This window comes from Clinocottus analis, unplaced genomic scaffold (genome assembly GCF_023055335.1).
Source record: "Clinocottus analis isolate CAN_PGR_092001 unplaced genomic scaffold, fCliAna1.0.p SCAF_5, whole genome shotgun sequence".
In the NCBI taxonomy this organism is placed as follows: Eukaryota; Metazoa; Chordata; class Actinopteri; order Perciformes; family Cottidae; genus Clinocottus; species Clinocottus analis.
The window spans coordinates 21316844-21340250 of NW_027176207.1; the positions used below are offsets into that span (position 1 = coordinate 21316844).

The 23407-nt window shown below is 42.3% G+C and overlaps 1 protein-coding gene and 1 long non-coding RNA gene across 4 annotated transcripts in view; both read right to left on the bottom strand.

Annotated features, from left to right (window-relative positions):
• Positions 1-620: 620 nt before the first annotated feature.
• LOC137802137 (uncharacterized) lies at positions 621-6418 on the bottom strand. Of its 2 annotated transcripts, none has more exons than XR_011079951.1 (4): positions 6054-6418; positions 4416-4501; positions 3630-3745; positions 621-2554 (listed from the first exon to the last, which is right to left on the bottom strand). It is a non-coding gene; the product is annotated as an uncharacterized lncRNA (long non-coding RNA). The 2 variants fall into 2 exon arrangements; XR_011079952.1 differs by lacking the exon at positions 621-2554 and adding an exon at positions 3256-3520.
• Positions 6419-7513: 1095 nt separating this feature from the next.
• Positions 7514-23407, bottom strand: part of syt16 (synaptotagmin XVI) — a 25448-nt gene continuing 9554 nt past the window's right edge. Inside the window, exons 2-7 of one of the 2 annotated variants that reach the window (XM_068600983.1) lie at positions 22711-22887; positions 18233-18457; positions 16331-16578; positions 14312-14779; positions 13547-13736; positions 7514-13424 (exon numbers count right to left, since the gene is read on the bottom strand). In XM_068600983.1, coding sequence (XP_068457084.1) covers positions 13111-13424; positions 13547-13736; positions 14312-14779; positions 16331-16578; positions 18233-18457; positions 22711-22887 — 1622 coding nt within the window. In that variant the 3' untranslated portion in view covers positions 7514-13110. Of the gene's footprint in view, positions 13425-13546; positions 13737-14311; positions 14780-16330; positions 16579-18232; positions 18458-22710; positions 22957-23407 lie in introns of both variants that reach the window. The other variant, XM_068600981.1, reaches the window with a different exon arrangement.

A 23407-nucleotide genomic window follows, 5' to 3' on the forward strand; every position in this document is an offset into this window, starting at 1 on the left:
CCTTTTCTGTTTCACAAGTTATACCAATTTATAAAGTTAGAAAAGTCTCCTTACTTAAATAAGAATATATCTTATCAAAAAATAGTGAACAAGCCCAAATCCCAAGAAACACCTCCACGTTGTCCAATGAGATTTACAGAAATTATAATCTAACTATTAACTGAATAGATATAAAAACAAATCAGTATAATACAACACTTTTAGAGAACTTGGACTCATGACATCAGTACTACTGTATTTAAATATATCTAGGCTTTGTTTGAGGGCCTTTTCATTTCTGTTTTTATCATAAACTTTTGACTGCAAAGATTCAAGAAAACCAGTAAATATAAATATAAATAAACATATTACATTGATGATATCTTACAATAAAGAAGGAGGAAACTTCTGTGACAAATCAAGGATATTATGTCATTCCCTGTGAGGATTGTGTTTAAAAAAAGTATTTATATCTGGATAATTACGCATGCCTCTAAAGTCTGAGGTTTCTATGAGCACTTGAAAGCAACAGTAGTTCCGGCGCGCACGTACGACAGACGTGACGTCACGACGCAATGTGACTGCGCTTAGTGGCTGGATGGGTCTACTTGCAACACAAATATGCATCAAACACATCAACACATTGTCACCTCACATACTTTATTTGACAATCAATCACCTGAAAAAAAAGTTTACTGGCCCTTTTTCAAAATAGTTTATCTTAAATACGGAATATGCATTTTCATCAAAATATAATTTTTTGTTTTAAAATATCAAGCTTCTCTTTTAATAGTTGCCTGCGTGTTTTGTTATAGTTGTTTTCCATCGTAGTGATTGTTATTAAGATGAAGTGACTCAGAAGGATGAATCATTCATCACGTGGTCATAAAGCACACTTTGTGCCACATTAAATAATAAAAAAAACGTTTTGTTTTTTTTGACAATTCGATGTGAAAACATTCCAGCTGCTGTTACAACCCAAATTGATATTTAGAAAATAAGGAATATAATATCAATTTAAAGACGTTCCCTGAAATGTAGCTTTCAAACACAATGGGAAAGTTCAATCAGAAAGTTTGGTCGTGGAAAATAAAATGTTCCTTTTTTAAAACCACTAAATGACTTCTTTCACTTTGTAACTAAAAAAAGGGAAAAGTCATGAAAGAGTTTTATCCCTTTCGGTAAAACATTAGTTTACTAAAGCTCAACTGTTTAGTATCATAAGCAGTATAAAAAGATGTAATACATTGTTCATAACACACCATAATGTAGTTGTATGCAGACAAAAGGTATTTTTTTTAGGTATGTAGTAATGCCCATTATGTGTTATACAACTATAGCTTCTCAGATGAAGACATATGTTATACTATTACATCTTTATTTCACCTCATTGTACTTCATTATGTTCATGCCTGCAGCAGGAATACACAAATACACACTTCTACCTGCATTATGGTGCGTTATAACGCATTCATGAAACGTTTATAAATGCTAAATTGGGGGACTTTCTTATCAAACAATTGAAATATGAAAATATCAGCCACTAAAAATGGCTTTTGAGATGAATAATCCCACCAGCAGAGGGCAGCAAAGTGATGCAAAAAACACAGGACATCAAACAGAGAAAGCACCGGTCCTTCCCGCAGGCAGTGAACGCACCTCAGAGATCAGGATTCACACAGTCAGGGAATGTTGCACAGGATATTTCATAAATCACACGGTAGCATCAAAAAGATAACAAGAAGCACATCAGCAAGCCGAGGTGCATCGAAAAAGTAGCCTGCCGTCTTGTAAATCCCTGAATACGCTCACGGCTCACATGAGCAACGATAACAATACGAAATAAAAACCCAACAACACGACACCGACAGCCTGCTCCAAGTCTCCCGCGCTCTGCAAAAACCAAAAAGTAAAACGGCAGCGAGGCTGCGACAGTTTGACATCAGAGACCCTGCTGACCCCGAAGCAGAAGAAGAATCAGGGTCCGGTTCCTGGCAAGGAGACGAGAGAAGGCGACACCCTGAAAACCCAACAAGTCCCTCAAAGGCTGCTGTAGCGTCCACTGTGACCACCACGCGTTGCATTTCCCATCTTTTTTGGGTCCACGTGAGGGTGCAGGGGGGGGGTCCCGTCAGCCGTTGTCGTCCAGGTTGTACAGGAGGACCCGGGGGTCCGGCGGGCAGGACCCCCGGCCGTACGGGTAGCAGGGCACCAGCCGGTAGTGCTGCAGCTCCTCCAGGCCGCACGCCGGAGAGCAGCAGTCCATCACCAGCACCTTCACCCTCTTCCTGTCCGGGTACAGCAGCCTCCTCTGGCCTCCCGCAACCTCCTCCTCCTCTTCTTCCTCTTCTTCTTCTTCTTCTTCCTCCTCTTCCTCTTCTTCTACTTCATCTTCTTCCTCCTCCTCTTCCTCCTCCTCGTCGGCCTCCAGCTCCTCCTCCTCATGGTGGATCTTCCTCAGCAGGTTGTTGATGAGGACGGAGCGCCGCAGGTAGGCCTCGGGGTCCTCCAGGAACCTGAGCTTCTCCAGGGACAGCTTCAGGATGCAGCTGCGGTCCTCCTGCAGGATCAGGTGCTGCAGGCGACAAGGAGGAGGAGCAGCGTTACTTCAGGCTATGTTTACCAGCAGCAGCTGAGACTCACTCCTGCACATTAAAGTCTCAGCAGCTAACATGTTGAAGTGAGTCATTTCTGTGTTCTTGTAAACACAGATAATCAGAAAAACAACGATAATGCACTTTTGGTGCAGCAAATTTGATCAAGATAACCATTTTTTAAGGTTGTTAATTATGTTCATCTATACAAGAGACATGGGAATACACATACACACACACACACACACACACACACAACACACACACACACAATCGTAAACACGGCATGTAGCTAAGAATATAAACTTTTGCCTTCTGACGTTTTGTATAAACTGTCCTGAAATTGTCAAGAATTAGCTACCTGTATTAATTTATTTATTTTTTGTATTATCTGTATCTTTTGTATCCATGTATTTATGTTTAATATTTATTAGTATTAATTTTTGTATTTATATTTTTTTATTTCTATTTTAATATATTGCTTTATTAATAATAATACAATTTTTCTTATTTTTCCTTTTTAATTTATTTAATTATCTTTTTTATATGTTATGTTTTTATAATTATTTAAAAAAATGTAATTAAAATTTTGATCAGACAAATCAATGACAAACTAAGTAAAGTAAATAAAACATTAACGTTAACTAAAGATGTCGATTTTACAAAAGAAAAGAGACTGAGAACATGTTTAACTTATATTTATTTTATAGCTTTCTTGTTTCTTTTTTTAGTGGAACTAAATCAAATGAGGAGAGAAAAGCCATTGCAGACCCACACTTGTTCAGAAAACAATCTAATGGCTTCATATCTGTATTTCAATGTGAAGTGAATTCTGTCCTGAACATGAAGGTTTCGTCTGCGTAGAAGCGCATCGCAGCGCTATCGCCTCTTTTGAATGCAGCCATTGAAAGCTGAAGGACAACGAGCGACTTGAATGAGAGGAGAAACTGCAGGAGGAGGAGATGAAGGTCAAGAATGAAGAACAACATGTCCACACAGAAATATGTGAATACCTCTCTCACGGCTTCTATGAAAAGAGAGAAAAGAGGTTCTTACTTTTTGAAGATATCCACGTAGGCCTCCGTGTAAATCCTCCTCCTCCGCATATTTCCTCTTGAAGTAAGCAACTTTCGACGTTGTTGAATGGTTTGGTCTCGCTCACGAGGAAGATGCTACCGGAGGGAACAACGCAACGAGAGGTCAGACGACAGATCTGACACAGGGAATGCTGGGAAATGATGTTTTTCTCACCCGGCACACTGTTGCATTACTGTTTAAAGTTGACTTAAGTTCTACTAAATTCAAAGATTCAACATTTTTGTATGTATTATATTTAAAATCCATTTCACTTTCAATCAACTGAGACCTAATGAGCATTTAACATTTACATTAAGTCATTTAGATAGAAGCTAATACTAAAAGCGGCTGCAGGGAAACAACAAAATGTTTTAAAAAATGAAATATCTTCTGTTATAAAACTTTTAAAACCTTTGTAACAGCAGTTTAGAACATTACAAACAATTCCTTATGCATTTCTATTCAGTCATCCAGTCGTAAATGCAGTATTCTGAGCAATTAAACCAAGAAAATAAAGTGTTAAATGTGAAAAATGTCGTATAGTCTTCCACTGATAAGTTAGGATTGCAACAGCATTTTGAACATTTACCATTAAAATGTCTGCAGATGTTCCTGCATTGCCTCTAAAAGATGCTGTAATCCATATTAATGCAAGTTGCGTTGTCGAACCCCGCTGGTTGCACTGCCCCTAGTGGCCAAAGGTATTAATGGTTTAATGTCTGCAGGTTTAAAAGTTACAGAAAGTGACTTCAGATGTGAGATTACCTGCCGCTGGCGCTCCACAGCCGGCGCTCCGCTCGCTGAATCACTGCGTCTGAGCTGACCTGAGCCTCCACATCGCCCTCAGACTCCTGCAGGAGGAGGAGGAGGAAGAAGAGGAGGAGGAGACAGGACCACAACATCACATGAATGCTGCAGCTACATGAGTGTAATCTGTCAGAATAACAACCTAACAACAAAAAAATGAACTTCTGGCAGAAATACTGACGAATGTTTTGGTGTGAAGTCTAAATCTGAGTTTACACGCCTGTAAAGGAACATCTCTTCATCACCTTTACACACCTGCCAGCAGGTAACACAGCCAGGAAACAACTAAACATAGAAGATTAACTCAAATAAAAATACAAATCAGTGAAATAAATGTCAATAAAATGACAGAAGATGAAAATAAAGGTGTGAAAAATATAACATTGTGTTAAAAAAGAATGAAAAGGAAACAAAATAACATGTATTCGTACATGAAAAGTGATGTATAAATGAACATTTTGACATATTTCCACATTGAAATGACTCACCGACTGGGTGATGTCCTGATTCGCCCCTTTAATGTTTATTATATACACACACACAATATTTATAGAGCTGTCTTTTGAGAAAATCTGCTGTCCTTGGAAGCTCATTTAAATTCAAGAAAGAGGAGGAGGAGAGATAAGAGGGCGACGTGTGTGTGTGTGTCTGTGTGTGTGTGTGTGTGTGTGCGTGTGTGTGTGCGTGTGTGTGTGCGTGTGTGTGTGTGTTATTCTAAATGCCACAAATCAATCATGAACACGGAGTGGGAAGCTTTATCGTTGAAAACATTCACGCCGGCTCCCCTGTAACTGCTGCAGTGACTCACAGTGTCTTTAACAACCGACTGCAGCCGAATATTTAATCTGTGAGAGAATGATGCATGATGATGGAGAGAGAGAGGGAGGGAGGGAGAGGGACAGAGAGAGAGAGAGAGAGAGAGAGAGAGAGAGAGAGAGAGAGAGAGAGAGAGAGAGAGAGAGAGAGAGAGAGAGAGAGAGAGGCTGCGTGGGAAGTGTGTGTGTGCATGTGGATGCAACACTTTTTCTCTTTTTTTTACAGCAAATGTTTTACACCAAAAGCAGAAGTGTGTGTGTGTGTGTGTGTGTGTGTGTGTGTGTGTGTGTGTGTGTGCAGGAAGATGTTTCCTCCCTTAAAACCACATTTATCTTCATGAGGTTTGGTGTAAAATGTGCATAAACTATCAGGACTTTGATTCAAGACTTTTACACCAAATATCAACTTTTCTGGTGACACAGTGCTTATAAAATGAATTATATTATTATATATTCTATTTTTTAGGATCATGAGGATCATTTCAGATACACCCATATAAGATAATCTGATTTGGAGTTTAACTAGACAAAAAACTGTGTTTTAAGTTAAAATAAATATCAGATGCATTGTATTTTATCTCATAATTTCATTTGATCCTCCTTTTTTAATGTGTGTTATAAATGTTGAATTTATTTCTTAAAAAGGTGCACAGCTGCTTTTTTGAACGCGAACCCACCGCCTTTAAACACACACACACACACACACACACACACACACACACACACACACACACACACACACACACACACACACACACACACACACGTGAAAGCATCCTACCTGTAGAACCGTCCGTCCAGCAGCAGCAGCTCATACGTTCCCACCTGGAGCTCCTCGGCGCCGCATCAGCGTCCTCACACCGACTCAGCGACGCTGCCGCGCGGCATGAAAGTCAGAGGCTCCCGGGGGCTCGAGGCGGAGAGAGAGAGAGAGAGAGAGAGAGAGAGAGAGAGAGAGAGAGAGAGAGAGAGAGAGAGAGAGAGAGAGAGAGAGAGAGAGAGAGAGAGACAGGCAGAGAGACAGACAGGCGGGCAGGCAGCTCCAGCTCCTCCGGGGTGAGACGCTCGCTGCTCTCGAGCCTCCTAAAATATCTCGTTCCCGGCGACACGAGACAACGCGCCGCGCTCCCGGCGCGCGCCCATTGGTCCTCGCGGAGGCGATGTTTCCTGTTGCTGGGCGACTGGGAGCGCGCTGATGACGCGCCGTCTTCCCCGCATCCAGCAACGTGTGTGTGCGTGTGTGTGTGTGTGTGTGTGTGTGTGTGTGTGTGTGTGTGTGTGTGTGTGTGTGTGTGTGTGTGTGCGTGCGTGTTGAGATCCACACAGAAGGGAAATCTGTTGTTTTGACACGAGCCACAAAGTTGTGTTTGTACACACAAATACACAAATACAGCACTGTACACCAATACAGTTGTTTGTTTTCTATGTATTTTGACGTTAATTTAGCTTCATGTTTTTGTGTTCGCCTGTTTACTTTTCACAATTCTGTGAATGATTAATAGAAATACATATTTAAAAAAAATCACTATTTCTTGTAAAGATTAAAATAATTGTATAGTTTATTTATTTATTTTTTACTAGCACTTTCATATATATATATATATATATACATATATATATATATATATATATATATATATACATATATATATATATATATATATACATATATATATATACATACATCTCAAAGTGTAATATATATATATATAATATATATATATATATATATATATATATATATATATATATCTCAAAATATATATAATATATATATCTCAATATATATATAGGATAGATGTGACTTTTCCTTGGCTATTGAGTGTCCTTGTACAGTCAATTAGAAACATAAATTGTAGATTATATAGTGATTTAATGACACATTAGGAAGATAAAACAGGTTCTGGTGTCATGTCATATTGCTTTAGTGCTTTAGAGAAAGAGGTGAACTGAACACTATTATATTAAACAGCTAATCACCAGCAGCGTAAATACGATGCATGTTTGTTGTTAAATCTAAAATCCAAAGCATCTGCTGCCAAAGATTAAACTTTCCCAAACACACACAAAAAAAAATCCTAATCTGTAATCCACTCTGTGTGATTTCCCTGAGTGAAACTGGAAATCTCTACTACCAATCACAGCGGGATGAGGAGTGTTTTTGTTGTTAACTGGTTAGAAAAGCCTCGTTCTCAGAACTGAGACCTCTGAGCAGCACGGAGACTCAAGGAAACAGATGGCGGCAGACGTTCCCTCAGCGGGTTCTCCTTTTATTGGCAACGACACAACTTGGTACAAAAAAGTGCTTTCTGGGTGCCGCGGCAGTTCAGCATGCACGACCCAGACTATAGACCAGACCAAGACCCAGACCAGACTATAGACCAGACCAAGACCCAGACCAGACTATAGACCAGACTATAGATCAGACCAAGACCCAGACCAGACTATAGACCAGACCAAGACCCAGACCAGACTATAGACCAGACTATAGATCAGACCAAGACCCAGACCAGAATATAGACCAGACTATAGACCAGACCAAGACCCAGACCAGACTATAGACCAGACCAAGACCCAGACCAGACTATAGACCAGACTATAGATCAGACCAAGACCCAGACCAGACTATAGACCAGACTATAGACTAGACCAAGACCCAGACCAGACTATAGACCAGACCAAGACCCAGACCAGATTATAGACCAGACTATAGACCAGACCAAGACCCAGACCAGACTATAGACTAGACCAGACTATTGACCAGACTATGTACTAGACCAGACTATAGACTAGACCAGACTATGTACTAGGCCAGACTATAGACTAGACCAGACTATAGACCAGACCAGACTATAGACTAGACCATACAATAGACAAGACTATAGATCAGACCAGAATATAGACCAGACCAGACTATTGACTCAACCAGAGTATAGACCAGACCAGACTAGACTAGATTACACCGAATCAGACTAGACTAAATTACACCAGATCAGACTAGACTAGATCTAACATAATATTCTCACGTGAACCAGAAGGTGATTAGCGTAGCTTAGCATAAACACTGGCAGCAGGGGGTAACAGCTAGCCCACCGCTTCTCACGCCTCGAGACCGCCTTCACTAATTATTAACACGTCGGTTTGAAAAAAATAAAAAATCTGCACAAAAACAGGAATGTTAAGATGACAGTTTGTGTGTGTGCGTTTTACGAGGAGTTACTTCTAGCAAATGTTTATAAAACAAACCAGATGAACGTGTTATTTAGTGAACTTTAGAGGGGTTTGAATCATAGACAGAGCCAGGCTAGCTGTCTCCCCCTGCTTCCAGCCTTTATGCTAAGCTAAGCTAAGCCCCCGTGACAAAAACTATTCCTTTAAACATTGAGATATTTGGGATATTTGACTAAACTGACTGTGTTATATTTGTAAAAAACACATTATTTGATAATTTGTCAAAAGAAAAAATGACTTTCAACAAGTTTAAGATGTTTTGTTTGCTTGACTTTGCTTTGAACCGGCCTGAATCTGGTCTGACTTGGACTTGGACCTCAGTCCTGGTCCAGGTGTTGGGCCTCCGGGCCTGCAGCCACCTCCCATGCATGCAGTCCTACAGCAGCATTCACAGGGAAACAACAAGAAGGCTTCATGCAAATTTGGATCATCTGTTTTTTTTTTGTTTAGTTTTTTTTATCATGGTGGATATGTTTCATCTCAAAAATGTTACAGGCACTTCATCATCAGAGTATTACGACAGCATCACATCTGCAGCACAAGCTGGTTGTCTCACTTCTGTAAAATACAACCTGGGACCTCAAACCGGAGCATGCAGACGTGTGAATACAAATAGAAATACTATCAAGAACATTCAACATTTACTATTTTATAAAATATATAATAGATATTATAGATTCTGTACAACAACTCGACATGCATCAAATACATCGGTCTGTGCAGTAAACTCATGTCACTATTCACACTCGCATGTCTGAAGCCTGTAGAATAGGAGTGCTGACATCAAAATGTAATAGTAGTTGATTTAAACCAGCGTTTAGGTGAGTTATCAGCAATAAATACTACTAATAACTGGAATACTGTTTTGTAATATGTTGTACTTTGGAGAAGAAAAAACATGTTAGCACAGTTTGTTGTGCTACAATATGAAATGTCTGTGCTTTGGCTATTTCACTAAACAAATATTAAAATGTATTTGCATGACACAATAAATGAAAAGACACGTTCAATAAACACAACACAACTTCCCTGGAGTAAGTTATTTTTAAGCCATGGAAGGCAAAGACAAAAAAAAAGGTTATCTGCTCGCTAGCTAGCTAAATGATCAGTTTGAATTGCAGATTAAACAACTGACCGTTAGCTTAACCCTTTTTAACCAAACAGTTATTGTTCAATTATATTTCAGCGGCTTAGGTCTGACTAGCTTTTGGGATTCAATGGTGATTACTTTATCTGCTTTCCAAAACAAAAACACACAAGACTGCAACAGTCAGGGATTAATGCAACATGCTAACATTAGCAGGCCCGCTAACTAGCTCAATACCTACAGTAGTGACCTAGTGATGCTAGCAACAGCAAATGAAGGGGGAGAGATAATATAATAATAATAATATATACATAATATATATATATATATATATATATATATATATATATATATACTAAAAACTAAAAGAAACTCTGAACAAGCTAACGAAACAAAAGCTAATTAAAGCTAACTTCAGTTTTTTTTGGTTTAACTCAAACTTCCCAGTTATTCTGGTCTTTGAAGAGTGTTTATAAACAACAACAGCTTAAATTAAGTAAAGAAAAATAATCCAGCACTCCTATTCTTCCTCCCCGATGCTTCATCTATACCTGAAGTAGTCTTCGTCATTATATATCTGCAGTTCAAACACAAGACAGCCTCCATTTTACGGCTCACTTCCCGCGTTAAACAGGTGTCCATTGATTTGTGCTCCTCCGCTCTTCTTTAAAAGATCTTTGTTTCCCGTCGTCGCCTCCCTGAATGCAACAAACACATCGTTGTGTTCATGTTCATGACACGTTGTTCCTCAAACACCCGCTTCACAAACACCTCAGCCAGAGTTTATGGAAGGAAAAGTTTGTTGTTGAATGTAAACTAAATGAAATGGGTACTGATGATGATGATGAAGCTGGTGGGTTTGCATGTGAAAACAAGCCGTTTAGAGTCGTGCTTTTAATCAGATTTACGGTTTATCCGCAGATGTTTTCTCACCATCTTCACATTTGAACCTCCAGAAACCGTCTGACTTTACAGACGTGTGTATGTGTGTGTGTGTGTGTGTGTGTGTGTGGTCGTTTGTACGCTTCCTCCTCTTTCCACAAATCTCAGGATTGGCTCAATGCCTGCATGTGTGTGTGACGGGAGGTTTCTTTTGTGATTTGGGTGAACTGACCCTTTAAATCCACTCGAGCAAGTCGTCTCCTAAACGCCTCAAATCTTCTATTTTCCTGCAGTTTTCTTCTTCTTTAAAGCGAGCTGCAGTGCATCTTTTTCTAAAAGGGAGCTTTGTTGTCACCTTCCTGAAGAAAACAAGACAACAAACCAGCTCTCGGTGTGTGTGTGAACCCCACAACCTCCCCCCCACACACACACACAACCCCAGAGGGGTTTGGAGCTACAGTATCTACACAAACAAATATAATCTCCCCCCGGACTCGACTGCTGCTTCAATGAGGATGAGCGTTATCAGCAGCGATGCCGTCATCACACTGTACGACGCTACAGCAGAAAACTACCAATTACCAGAGAGCGAGTGTGTGTGTGTGTGTGTGTGTGTATGTATGTGTGTGAATAAAAAACAACACACTTCCAGGGTAATTCATCGCACGTTGTTATTAACAGCTGCAGCGAGATATTTAAAGCCTCTTTTCAGCTCAGCGTCGACGAGGCCGTGCAGACGAGCTCTCGGGCCGCCGCGAGCGAGACGGAGCCGCTCGGCGGCGGCAGGGGAGGAGGCCGGCGGTTAGAGAGCCTCCAGCTGCCGCTCGCTTCCTGCTTGTAGTAGCAGCGGCGCACGAGTCGGGAGGAGGGGGGAAGAATATGAATGAGACGCCGCTGAATATGAATGAGACGTCTTCCTGCTCCACTTGAAAGAGAGAAAAAAACATCTTCACTCCTGCTCTCGTGTTTGTTTCAGGGTTTTTCAGGGCGAAGGTTTACAAAATTTGAAAAGAAAATCGCTTGAAAGAAAATTGCTAATTATTGCACGACCACTTCTGAGATGAGAGGATGACTTCATGGAGAGAAGCAGATTAAACGTCGCGCGCCATTTCAAAGATTGCAGAAGAAGAGGACGAGATGATGTCATCCAAAGAGCTCCAGGCGAAAGCTTCAGAAAGTAGAAAACATGTTGGAAATATGACCTCGCTGTTTGTTTTATGAATCAATGAGAGGGACATTACAGTTTATTTTCAAGCCCCTTAAGTCTTTTTCCGTTGCACTTAGTTCGTATTTTATTTTAATCGACTCGCATTTACTATTTATATTTCCTCGATTTATGCCCTTCACGCTCAGTTTTTAAACTTTAAATACAATTTGCATGCTCTCTCTTACTTTGTGGAGACACATTTAATCGTGACTCTCGGCTTTTTTCTGTATTTTGTACGTTTACGCAGCTGTTTGGAGGAAAAGTCATCTGTGTTTCAGGTTCACGTTTAAATTAAAGAAGAACGATGTACCGATGCAACCAACTGAATACTCCAGAGCGTTGGAGAAACTACGGTGGCCTTCAGGTAACGTCATGAGAGACAGTGTTTGGTTTGTCCCCTCAGGGCTCCTGTAGAAACATGGAGGACTCTGTGAAGAAGACCTGCTCCCTATGCAGATGAGAGGGCCTCATTTTAAGCTCACGAAACACAACTTTTCTTAGTTTCAGGTGATTTTACATTAATGAAAACATCGTGATGAAATTAAATTCCTGCCAATAAATGTCACTAAATCCTAAACACTGTTCCTTTAAATAATGGAAACTTCAAGTTTGTGCCATTTGTAATTCAAAATAGTAAACATTGCTGATTATTTCTTCAGATTATTTTTTTTCAACTCTTTTTTTTTAGATTTAGAAGTGACATCGATTGAAAAATGATTGATGGATGAATTACTAAAACTACAAACTGAAGCCTGAAGGTGAGGATGTGTCAGTGATTTAATGCGTTGCAATGAATGAAACACACGGCGAATGCACGTGAACGCAGCTCATTGATTATTACCGTTTGATTGTTGCTCACATCGTCGTATAAAATCTTGTTTTGTTGCTTTTCCAAAGAGGACGTGACCGCAACGTTTCCTGTTCGCATTCATTCAGAAATCTCCTTCGATTTGTGAGCCGGTAAAAGAACAGCAAGATTTAGAAAATAACAAGTCACACACACACACACACACACACACGCACGCCTGTAATTTGTGTGCACTTTCTAACACGGCATTTCACTAGAAAAACTAAACTGCAGCTTCCTCGTCTAGAGCTGCTTCGACCAAACAAAAAGCTCTAAACGCGGGACGAGTTCTCCTCTTGGAGGCCGACGGAGCTTCTGCAACAAAAAAAAGCCTTTGAATCCATCAAGGTTTTTAACGTGGCAAAGAAACACTTCCTTCTCTCATTCCTTCACAACTTGTAAACTCGGTTCAGGCCTCCAGTAGCGGATGAGTTTGACAGCCAGCTTTTTGTTTTTAATGCGAGCGGTTGAGCTCCGAGAAGTCCTCGAATCCACCGGCCCTCCGGAGCCGCATGCAGCTTCCTGTCCGCAGGTCAAAATCCTTCCCTCCGACTCCTCCCCCTTTTCCTCTCAGAAAGCCTCCGTTAGGCCTCCAGCAGGAAGTGCCAGCGGCAGACCTGCTGTCCTCGAGCCTCCTTCATGTCCTGCCAGTGGAGCTGCTCCTCCTCGCCGCTGCTGTTCTGGCCCAGAGCGATCCAGCCCACCATCTCCTTGCGCTTCATGCTGCGGCGGTTGTAGATGGAGACCAGCAGCGTGACGTCCGACAGCTGGAACAGCGCCACCTGGAAGATGAAGGTCTCCTTGTAGACCGGGTTGGGCTGGCCGCGGCGCACCGACGTCTTGCAGCGAGAGATCTCCTGACCCACCGAGTTCAGCAGAGTCAGACGCCCGTAGGTGTCTGGACCGGAGGGGAGGAAGAGGAGGAAGAACATTAAACATTAAAGTGAGCGCCACCCTCATCCACAGACTCCAGTGATCCCGTACGTGTGTTGTAATGATGTAAGTTATAAAGTAACAGACCTGGCGGTCTGTTGAGGGCCAGGTTCCTGAAGTGGCTCCCCTTGATGAGCTCCACGGACATGCGTCCCGTGGTGGCGTTGTAGGTGAGGCCCACCAGCAGCTCGGGGACGCCGCCATGCGTCAGAGACTGAGTGGACGAGGCGCTGTCGCTCTGGGACACGGCGGACAGGCTCAGCTGGGAGTCCAGGCTCTGGAACAACCAGTGAGAAACTATGAAGGTAAATGTGTGTCTGTTTTACCCAAGCAAATGTATAGCTTGTATGTAGATTATCTCCAAATCTTTGCTCTCAATTTAAAAAATTGCTCTACAAAAAAATAATTAAACGCTCTCAAAAAAATGCTCTCAAAACTAAAATGTGTTTTAAAAAAAAAAATTGCTAAAAAAAAACGCTCTAAAAAGAAATACACTCAAAAAAAAATCTCAATTTAAAAAAAAAAAAAAAAAAAAAGAGCAGTTTTGAGATAATTATTATTATTATTTTTTTTTTGCATTTTTTTTGTTTTTTTGAGTAACTTCTTTTTGAGCAATTATTTTGGGGGGAAGAGCTTTTTTTTTGGGAGAATTTTTTTTTTTTTAGCAAATTTTAGTTTTAAGAAAAAAAAGTTTTTTTGAGACCGTTTTTTTGGAGCGAGAGAGAGAGAGAGAGCAAAGATTTGGAAATAACTTACTTACAAAGTAGAAACTTGCTTGGGTAAAAAAGACACAAATCATAAGAAACAACTTCCCGGTGAATTCAGCGCGCTGAACCCGAAATGAAACCTCACCTTGAGGTTGCTGCGCGGCTCCAGGACCAGCGTGGCCTCCATCGTGCCCCCGTCCGGGTCCAGCCCGCCCAGACGCAGCACCTTCTCGCCCATCATCCTCTCGCGGGACATCCGGGACGGCCCGAGCGCGTACAGCCGGAAGCGCACGGCCGACATGGGCAGCTCGGCCGGCTCCAGGCGCGAGAAGCGGAACGTCTCGTTGAAGAGCGGCAGCGAGCCCTTCTGCACCAGCGTCCGGTGCCGCTGCTTCTTGGCGGGCAGCAGGACCATGTGCACCTGCCAGGAGTCCATGCCGCTGCGGGCCTTGTCCGGGACGTCCCGCGCCGAGATCACCGAGACCAGCAGCTTCTCCGCCTCGGCGCGGTACTCCAGGGAGAGGACCAGGTCGCCGCATTTGGAGATGGGGCCTCGGAGGGAGGAGGAGGTCGCCGGCTGAGACGAGGCCTCGTCCTGGGGAGGCTGCTCTTGCTGAGACGGTGGAACAAAACAGATGTATTAGTGTCATAGATGAAAGGACGTCCTGGAAGTCTTATAAAGCATTAAAAATCATTAATTGTAGTATGTTAGTACCTGAAAACCTGGAAATGTAGGCACAGTTGGCTACCCAGCATGCAACAATCTAATTTGACCATGTTTAAGCATAAAGGTTATATATAAAAATTTATAAATGGGTTGTTTAACTGACTGGCTGCTTCATGTTTGCAGTACTTGCAATTAAAGTAGCGCTCTCGTTGCGATGGTAGCATTATTAGCAGTGCTAGCTTTAGCGCTGTTGGTAAACAGTGTAAATAAACTACGACACGGCTCTCTGCAGCTCCACCGATCCAAAACCTGCTCGCTATTTCTGAAGCGCTTCGAGATGTTAGAGTCACTCTACGCGTGTGTGTGCGTGTGTGTGTGTGTGTGTGTGTGTGTGTGGGAGGTGTTTGCTGCACAGATTGCTCCCAATTTCAAAGTGTGATTTGGTGACTGAAAGGTTGTTAGATTCTACATTCCCACTCTCCTACGTGAACCAACACACACACACACACACTGAGATGCATAAAATATGCACGTATTTATGCACACACACACACAGTGATTATTATTCATGAGCTTCTGTGTGTTAGCCAACGCTAGTAGGATATATCCAGTATTTATACAAAACCTTGAGGCCTCAGGGAGCCGTGTTTGGTTTGTTTCTTCCAAAATGAACCTGAGAGGATAACATGGCAGAGTGATAATCCTCTCACAGCTGAGTGATGAGGATGATGACGACGATGATGAGGAGGATGATACCTCTGCCACGCATGATGGGTAACAGCAGGGCTGCGGTCAGCACACTGACCCCGATAAGTAATTTCTCCCGTAATAATTTATTTATTGTTGGGGCGGAGAAATTGAGGTTTTCTCAAGATGTGTCTTTAGGATTGTGAAGGCCTCAGTGTCGTGATGTAATATGTTGAATAAAAATAGAAGTGAAATCACTGTAAATCACCTCCTAAAGGCCCTGGAAGCCTCTCCTTTCAATCCCTTTCTTAGTGGTTATCCAGATGTATTGGATGTGGTGCCACATAAACACACTCCTCACTGGATTAAAGTGGAAATTGAAGGAAAAAGTTCAAATTTTCACCCATCAATTACAATTTACAGTCGTCTGCTTGTTGTAGCCAATGAGATTAGCATCGATTCAGACCTTTTAATCGCCACAAAACTCTAAATTGTCTGGCAATTGGGTGAAATGGAAGCAGCTGGATGGGTTGTCGTAGGTCGCTTTACATCAATATCATCTCATGAATCTGTGGAAAAAGGTTCAAAGCGGTTTTGGACGACCCAAAATTGCAGTTCCTAAAATGTCCACTTGAGGCCGGCGAGCAAGCCGAGATAACCGCTCGGTTTCGCACAAAACTTAACGATCCTACGAGAAAATTAGCTTCCATACTGACAAACATCATATGTGTAATTCATGGAACAGTTCAAATGGGTTCAAGCACTTTTTCCCCTTAAAGCACAAATCCAGTGTCAGAGAGCCTGCAGTACCTCTGGGGTCCAGGTGGAGGAGCTGTCCGTGGCGTCGTTTTTGTCGCAATCCGCGGCCTTCTCCATCTCCTCGCTGCCGTCCGCGGCCTGCCGGTTCGTGCTCGGGGCGGGGCTGTCCCGGGCGCCCGGCGGCCCGAGAGCGGCAGTTTTGTCCAGAGAGACGGGCGTCGCCCTGTCGCTCTCCTGCACGGCGGCGGAGAGCGGGTCTGTGAACCCTCGCTGCTGCTGCTGGCTCTGAGCCGCCATGTCTGCAGGAGGAAGGCAAGATGGAGGAAAGTCAGCGTGAGGCTCCTCCGGCGGGGGTCACATGTTTTCATATTAAATACGTTTAATTAAACTATTTAGGTTTCCACATTTGAAAGTACCGTAAAAGTCGTGTTACAAGGCGCTCCTAGCTTCGGTGGATGTCACCGCTAGCTCCCCGCTGTAGCCAGCTAGAGCTACTCCTAAATCCCCGCTAACTCTCCGCTAGTTCCCCGCTAACTCTCCGCTAGTTCCCTTGCTAACCACTGAAGGTAGCGGGGGTAGCCCCAGCTGGACGCCCGACTCGGCCAGCAGGGGACACGGGCAGTAGTAGCAGCTAGCGGGGAGCTAGCAGCAGAGCTAGCTTGCTATAGCGGGGACACCCACTGAAGGTAGGAGCGGCTTGTAACCCAACTTTTTTGGTAATTCAAATGTATAAATAACTAAAACTAAAAAGCATTTAAATTAATATGAACATCTTTCAACTATAACTCACAAAAACAAAAAAAATTCTAGGATGAGTCTGAGTCTACGTGCAGCTCAGTAGGCGAGCGTTGCGCGTTAGCGGAGGCGATATCGAGCGATCCGTTTCCCCCCCGAGACCCTCGAGGAACAGGCCGTACCTCAGACCGATCAATACCCGCTTCCTCCAATTCACCGTCGCTAAGGTCGGCCTGACTGTTACATCACAGGGCGTCGACCACGGGAACAGGCTGAGGTGAGTCATCGTGTGTGTGTGTGTGTGTGTCTGTGTGTGTGTGTGTGTGTGTGTGTGTAAAAGACGGAATATGAATACCAGTTGAGACGGAGCGACCCCAACCAAACAATGTCACCAACAAGCAGCTGCTCATTTCAAAAGACGCGACAATCATTAGCGTGATGCTGTTTGTTAGCAAGTTAGCACGTTAGCTCCTCACTCTGAAGAGATGCTCGTTGATTAGCTTCTGCGACTCGATCAAACCTCTCAAAAAGTGAACAGTGACGTGTTAGAAATGAAAGGAGGAAACAAGGACTAAAGGAGAGGTGAGAGTGAAGGAAAGAAAGGAGAGGAGGAAACTATTGGTACGGTTTTATCTTCAAATATTAATCTGAAGAAAAAGTATTTTAAATGGTTGATGTTTATTTCTCTGCTTCATTCGTTCACGTTGCTGCAGGTCAGCGTGTGAATAAACATTTCTCCTCCAGATGACGAGACCGCTGAGCGATTCCTTCCGGCTCAAAAGGTAATCCAGATTATGCTCGGACGGATTATCATTAATCTTTTTTTTTTTAGGAAGAACATTTTAGGAACAACATTACCTAAACTTTTGGCAATCTATGTTTAATACTCAATGACTGAAAATGACGGTGATGATGATAATGAATAATAAAAAAAGAAAACTTTATTTTTTATATATTTATAAAGAAAAAAATAATATATATATGTTCATTAAAAAAAGTATATGAATAAAAAAATTATTACATATATAAATATATATATATATATATATATATATTTATATATAAATTATATATATAAATTAAATATAACAAAAATATTTATATACATATATATATATATATATATGTATATATATATATATATAAATATATATAAAGAAGAAAATATCATAAAAATAATATACTATATAATTATAGTATGTGGTTACGTGTGCTGACCTTCACAGTCCGACGGCTCGGTGCTTCCTTCCTCTTGGTCCGACAGGCGGTTGAATTTGTGGCGTCGGCCGAGCGACGTCTGCGGCTCGCCGGCGTTCGCCGCCGCCACCGACGTACGAAAACTCTGCGACCGCGACACCGAGATCTCAAACTGCTTCAGGACCTCGTCTTCACTGTCAGAGGAGCTGCCGCCATCTTCATCCTCATCCTCGCCGAAGCTGCTCACTGAAGGGAGACAAACACAGGGAGACACAGGGGGTGAGGAAGAGGAGAAGCTAGGAGAGAGAAGACAAAGAAAAGGAGAGGAGGAAAGGAAGAAAAGAGAGGAGAGGAAAGGAGGAAACAAGGAAGGAGAGGAGAGAAGAAAAGCAGAGTAACCAAACCAAACTTCTTTTGGTCCTGAAACAGCATTTTAAAACCTTTGTTTAAAGTCAGACGAGTTCGTAACTTGTGTTTGCCTGGTTGTATAGAAGTCTATGCTTCATCTGTAAAAGCTGCATTCTCTCTCCTGACCACCAGGGGGTGACTCCTCTGGTTGTATAGAAGTCTATGCTTCATGTGTTAAAGCTGCATTCTCTCTCCTGACCACCAGGGGGCGACTCCTCTGGTTGTATAGAAGTCTATATAAGTGACTCTACTTCTCTCTTGATGTATTCCCTCAGTAAACATTGTAAACTTGAGTTTATGTCTCAATCTCTAGCTTCTTCTTCTATACAGCATGATGTTCATTTAGTACACTATGGTCTGTTAGAGTCTTTAGGGGCGGGGCTACAGGGTGATTGACATGTCGTCTCTCACCCTCAGTCCATATATGGTCACTTCCTGTTCACTGGTCTCTCTCTCTCTGGTGAAATAAATGAAACCTGTCTGCACTCTCATCATAATTTGACCGTTATCGGATAGCAACAGCTGAATGAGTGACGCCGTGGCGACAGGCCCCTCCCCCTCCCTCTGCAGCTATACCTGAGCCGGTCGCCATGGTTACCGACTGGCAGCCGACGGCCCTGTTAACTTTGTGTCCTCTGGAGTAATGTGATCACATGCACACACACACACACACACACACACACACATGCACAAATGTACAGATGCACATGATTCTGCTTAAACAAAGACACACATACATTCTTAAAGACACACACACACACACAAGCGCACACACACACACACACACACACACAGATGCACATGATTCTGCGTCAACAAAGAAACACACTCACACATGCTTGGATAAATATTTTCTTAATCCCAATTGAAGAAAAAAAACATAATTATACACGTTCACAAGTACATTTATTTAAGTATCCAAAGTAAGTAATATTAGTAATTTGTAATCCAACGTTCGCCGATTCAAATAGAAGTTTTCAGATCCTTTACTGTAGTAAAAGTAGTAATATCACGCTGAAAATACTCTACTACTACAGTAAAAGTACTGCATTGAAACCATAACTGAAGTAAAAGTATTAGCACTTCTAACTTTTCTTTTTACTGCCTTTATTTCTCTAGTTTTTCGGTATCTTGTTTAAATGTTCCCTTCGTTTGTCCTGCAAAAAACTTAAAACTCTGTTTTTATTACGATTATAAGTACTTGTTCAGCAAAATGTTTAACTATTATATCTGTTATTTGTCGTAAATAAAAAGTGCAATATTTACCTCTTCGTAGAAAGGAAGTAGAAATGGAAACAAATAGTAGAAGTGGCTCGTCGACGCAGTACTTCAATACTTGAGTTTCTCTGTTCAAGTGAAACTACTTAAATTGTGTTTGAAGTACATTTTTACATAAAGTTTGACGAAGACATAACTGAACAGCCCCCTCAACTCGCCCGCGTGAGTCCCAACAGGATGTGCTGTTTGTTCAGGAAACCAACTGGAAATACCAGAGACTGCACCTGCCGCAGGTGAGAGTCAACAAGCGCCGTGTTTGCTGTCTGACTCACGGCCGTCACCTGGACTCCAACAAGCTGCTGGTGGCTGCGGCACCTTTTTAACATTTTTGCTCTAATTCTAAAAGAAACAAAAGTGTTTTTTAATTCTGCAAAAAAAAAAAAAAAAAATTAAAATTCCGCCACAAAAAAGAATTTGGTCCAAAAAAAAAAGACAAAAAAAAAAAAATTCCTCAAAAAAAAGACAAAAAAAAAAGATTATGACCACAAACATTTTAAAAAAAAGACACACACAAAAAAGAGCTTTCGGTGTGAGCGTAGCATTAAAATGTCCGAGATACTTAATTCAGAGCATTTCAATTGCCTCTAAATGGCTCTCAACATGGCGACGGCTGCCGATGCTAACAACACAAACTGCTAAGGGTTGTCGGGTTCACTCGGGTCACACTGGGAGGTCAAAGGAGGGGTTAAGCTAACGTTGTAGCTCGAGCCGTCTTCATACTGTGGGAAGATTAAATAAACTGAAAGTACTGCTCCTTCAAACCGGATTCGTTTTAACTTGATACCGGCAGCGTCGGAGGAGAATTATTACATTGTTAGGTCATTGATTGGTCTTCTGTCTCGATCTCCAGGTGATGTGACGGTTCACTTTTACACTTACGCTTCTATCTTTTTTAACCTCTTTTCACTGAATCAGTTTGACACAGGCTGAAGAGCTTTTTTCCCCCAAATAGTTGGGTGACATTTCTTCAGAAAAGTGCAGTTTGTGACAGTGTGGGCTCCAGATAACGTAGCGCTGACAGCTTGAGGGGGGCGGGGCTTAGCCGAACTGGAGTTCGAGATTTGGCAACAAAACAGGCGCTTGTTGCGTGTTATTTAATGTCACACAGAAAAACTATTAACACAGTGAATTAGGGCTTTATGTTCACTTGAATAGCCTGTGCTCTGGGTGTTCTCAGTGTTTGACAAGTGGGAGGAAAGAAAATAGTTTTACTGCGTGACTGTACTCTTCTTTCTTTTTCAAGGTTTTTATAATCTTAACATTTTCCTCGCGAGCTGCTGCTGCTGACTCACTCAACTCTTTCTCTCATGCACACACACACACAAACACACACACACGTGCACGCTCGCCCACAGAAACCGCTGCACAAATACAAACTCACCCACGTTCCCTTTTTGTTACTGAAGGGTTTAATTGGAGTCACAATGCAAACGGTAATCACTTACTCTCTGAGACGTTTCAGGTTGTGTAAAAAGGTTGAACCTTGACGAGCAACACTTCAGTAGTCTTATCGTCTGTCTCTATGAGAGACGAGGAGATGGATGTGTACATTTGTTAAAGGTACATTCATTTCCAAGCTCCAGAACGGACACTTTAATTAACCTTGAATTAGAATATTTTTCCCCGACGTCTTATGGTGTGTTCACACCAAAACACTTGTGAGTATTTGCAATGTTTTTTTGGCTGATTTTACTCGCTTGACTTCATTGATTCGCTTTTTCGCAACCATTCGCGGCAGAAAGTTGGCGCGGCTACGTTACCCCTATGTTACCAGCACATAGCCTCACTAGCTAACCTAAACTGACCCGGTACCATTCCTGTAGTTACCAGCACGTAGCCTCACTAGCTAACCTAAACTGACCCGTTCACATTCCTCTAGTTACTAGCGCATAGCCTCACTAGCTAACCTAAACTGACCCGGTACCATTCCTGTAGTTACCAGCACGTAGCCTCACTAGCTAACCTAAACTGACCCGTTCACATTCCTCTAGTTACTAGCGCATAGCCTCACTAGCTAACCTAAACTGACCCGGTACCATTCCTGTAGTTACCAGCACGTAGCCTCACTAGCTAACCTAAACTGACCCGTTCACATTCCTCTAGTTACTAGCGCATAGCCTCACTAGCTAACCTAAACTGACCCGGTCTCATTCCTATAAAACAGTTTTTATTTCCGCTATCGACCACGAAACATTAGAGAAAACGCAGATAAGAGAAACAATACTGTAGCGACCCTGTACAGGTATCTGTTTGGGGGGGGGATGTTCGGACAGGGATCTCTCTCTCTCCGGCCAATCACAGGAAAGCAGCGTCCGTTTGGTGGGGTTGTGGCCTGTGATTGGTGGAGCAGGGGGAGAGGCGGGTTTTTCGGGGCTGGTACGTGTGTTGTGGTTGGCTCTGGGGTTAGTGTGTGGAAAACGCTTAAGTGGGCTAGCGTTAACGAATAGCACCATTACCAAATAGTTGAGTGTGAACCTTGGTCTAATAAACCAACACGTGAACGAGACTAACGTCTGTGAGTCTTCCTGCCGTGGACGTTACAATACATTAGATGGTGAATATACTATTTACTGTATAATAATAGTCATATTAATGAGCAACATGACAGGTTTAGTGTTTAACAATGTGACTTACGATTATTTATCTTATATAATGTTTTAAAAAACGAAGAAATGGAGAGAACACGTAGTAAAGCAAGAAGCTTGAAAGGAAAATTGGAAATATTAAAAAATAAACACTCTTCTCTGTCACCACAAGTTTCGAAAACATTAATATTTAAATATATCCATATATTTTTTTATTCATTCACTCACCAAGCCCCTGGCGGATTCCCTGGCGTGTTTTCTTCCGGTGGGTGTGGCGATGCTCCAGACACGGCATGCCGCCGACGCGCGAGAAACACAGCTTCTTGTTGATGAAGAGGAAGAGGACGGCCAGCGCCACGATGAAGACGCCCACCGCCGACAGGAAGCCGATGGCCTCTGGGGGGACTGGCAGGAGGAGGGAGAGGGAGAGGGGACACACAATGATACACTGATCAGACCACACAAACAGGCAGTCTGGAAACACACACACACACACACACACACACACACACAGACACACACAGTACGCATGGTACATGTGATGCACACAGACAGAACGAGTGACACTTTAGTATTTGAGGTATCCTCCATGTCTTGCTCAAAAGCACACTGAAAACAAATATTTCTTTCTTCTGACTTTATTGTTCAGTGTTTCCTTTACTCTTTATTGTAAAAAAACACACAAAAGCGAGAGAGAATGCAGCTTTAACACATGAAGCATAGACTTCTATACAACCAGAGGAGTCGCCCCCTGGTGGTCAGGAGAGAGAATGCAGCTTTAACACATGAAGCATAGACTTCTATACAACCAGAGGAGTCGCCCCCTGGTGGTCAGGAGAGAGAATGCAGCTTTAACACCTGAGGCATAGACTTCTATACAACCAGAGGAGTCGCCCCCTGGTGGTCAGGAGAGAGAATGCAGCTT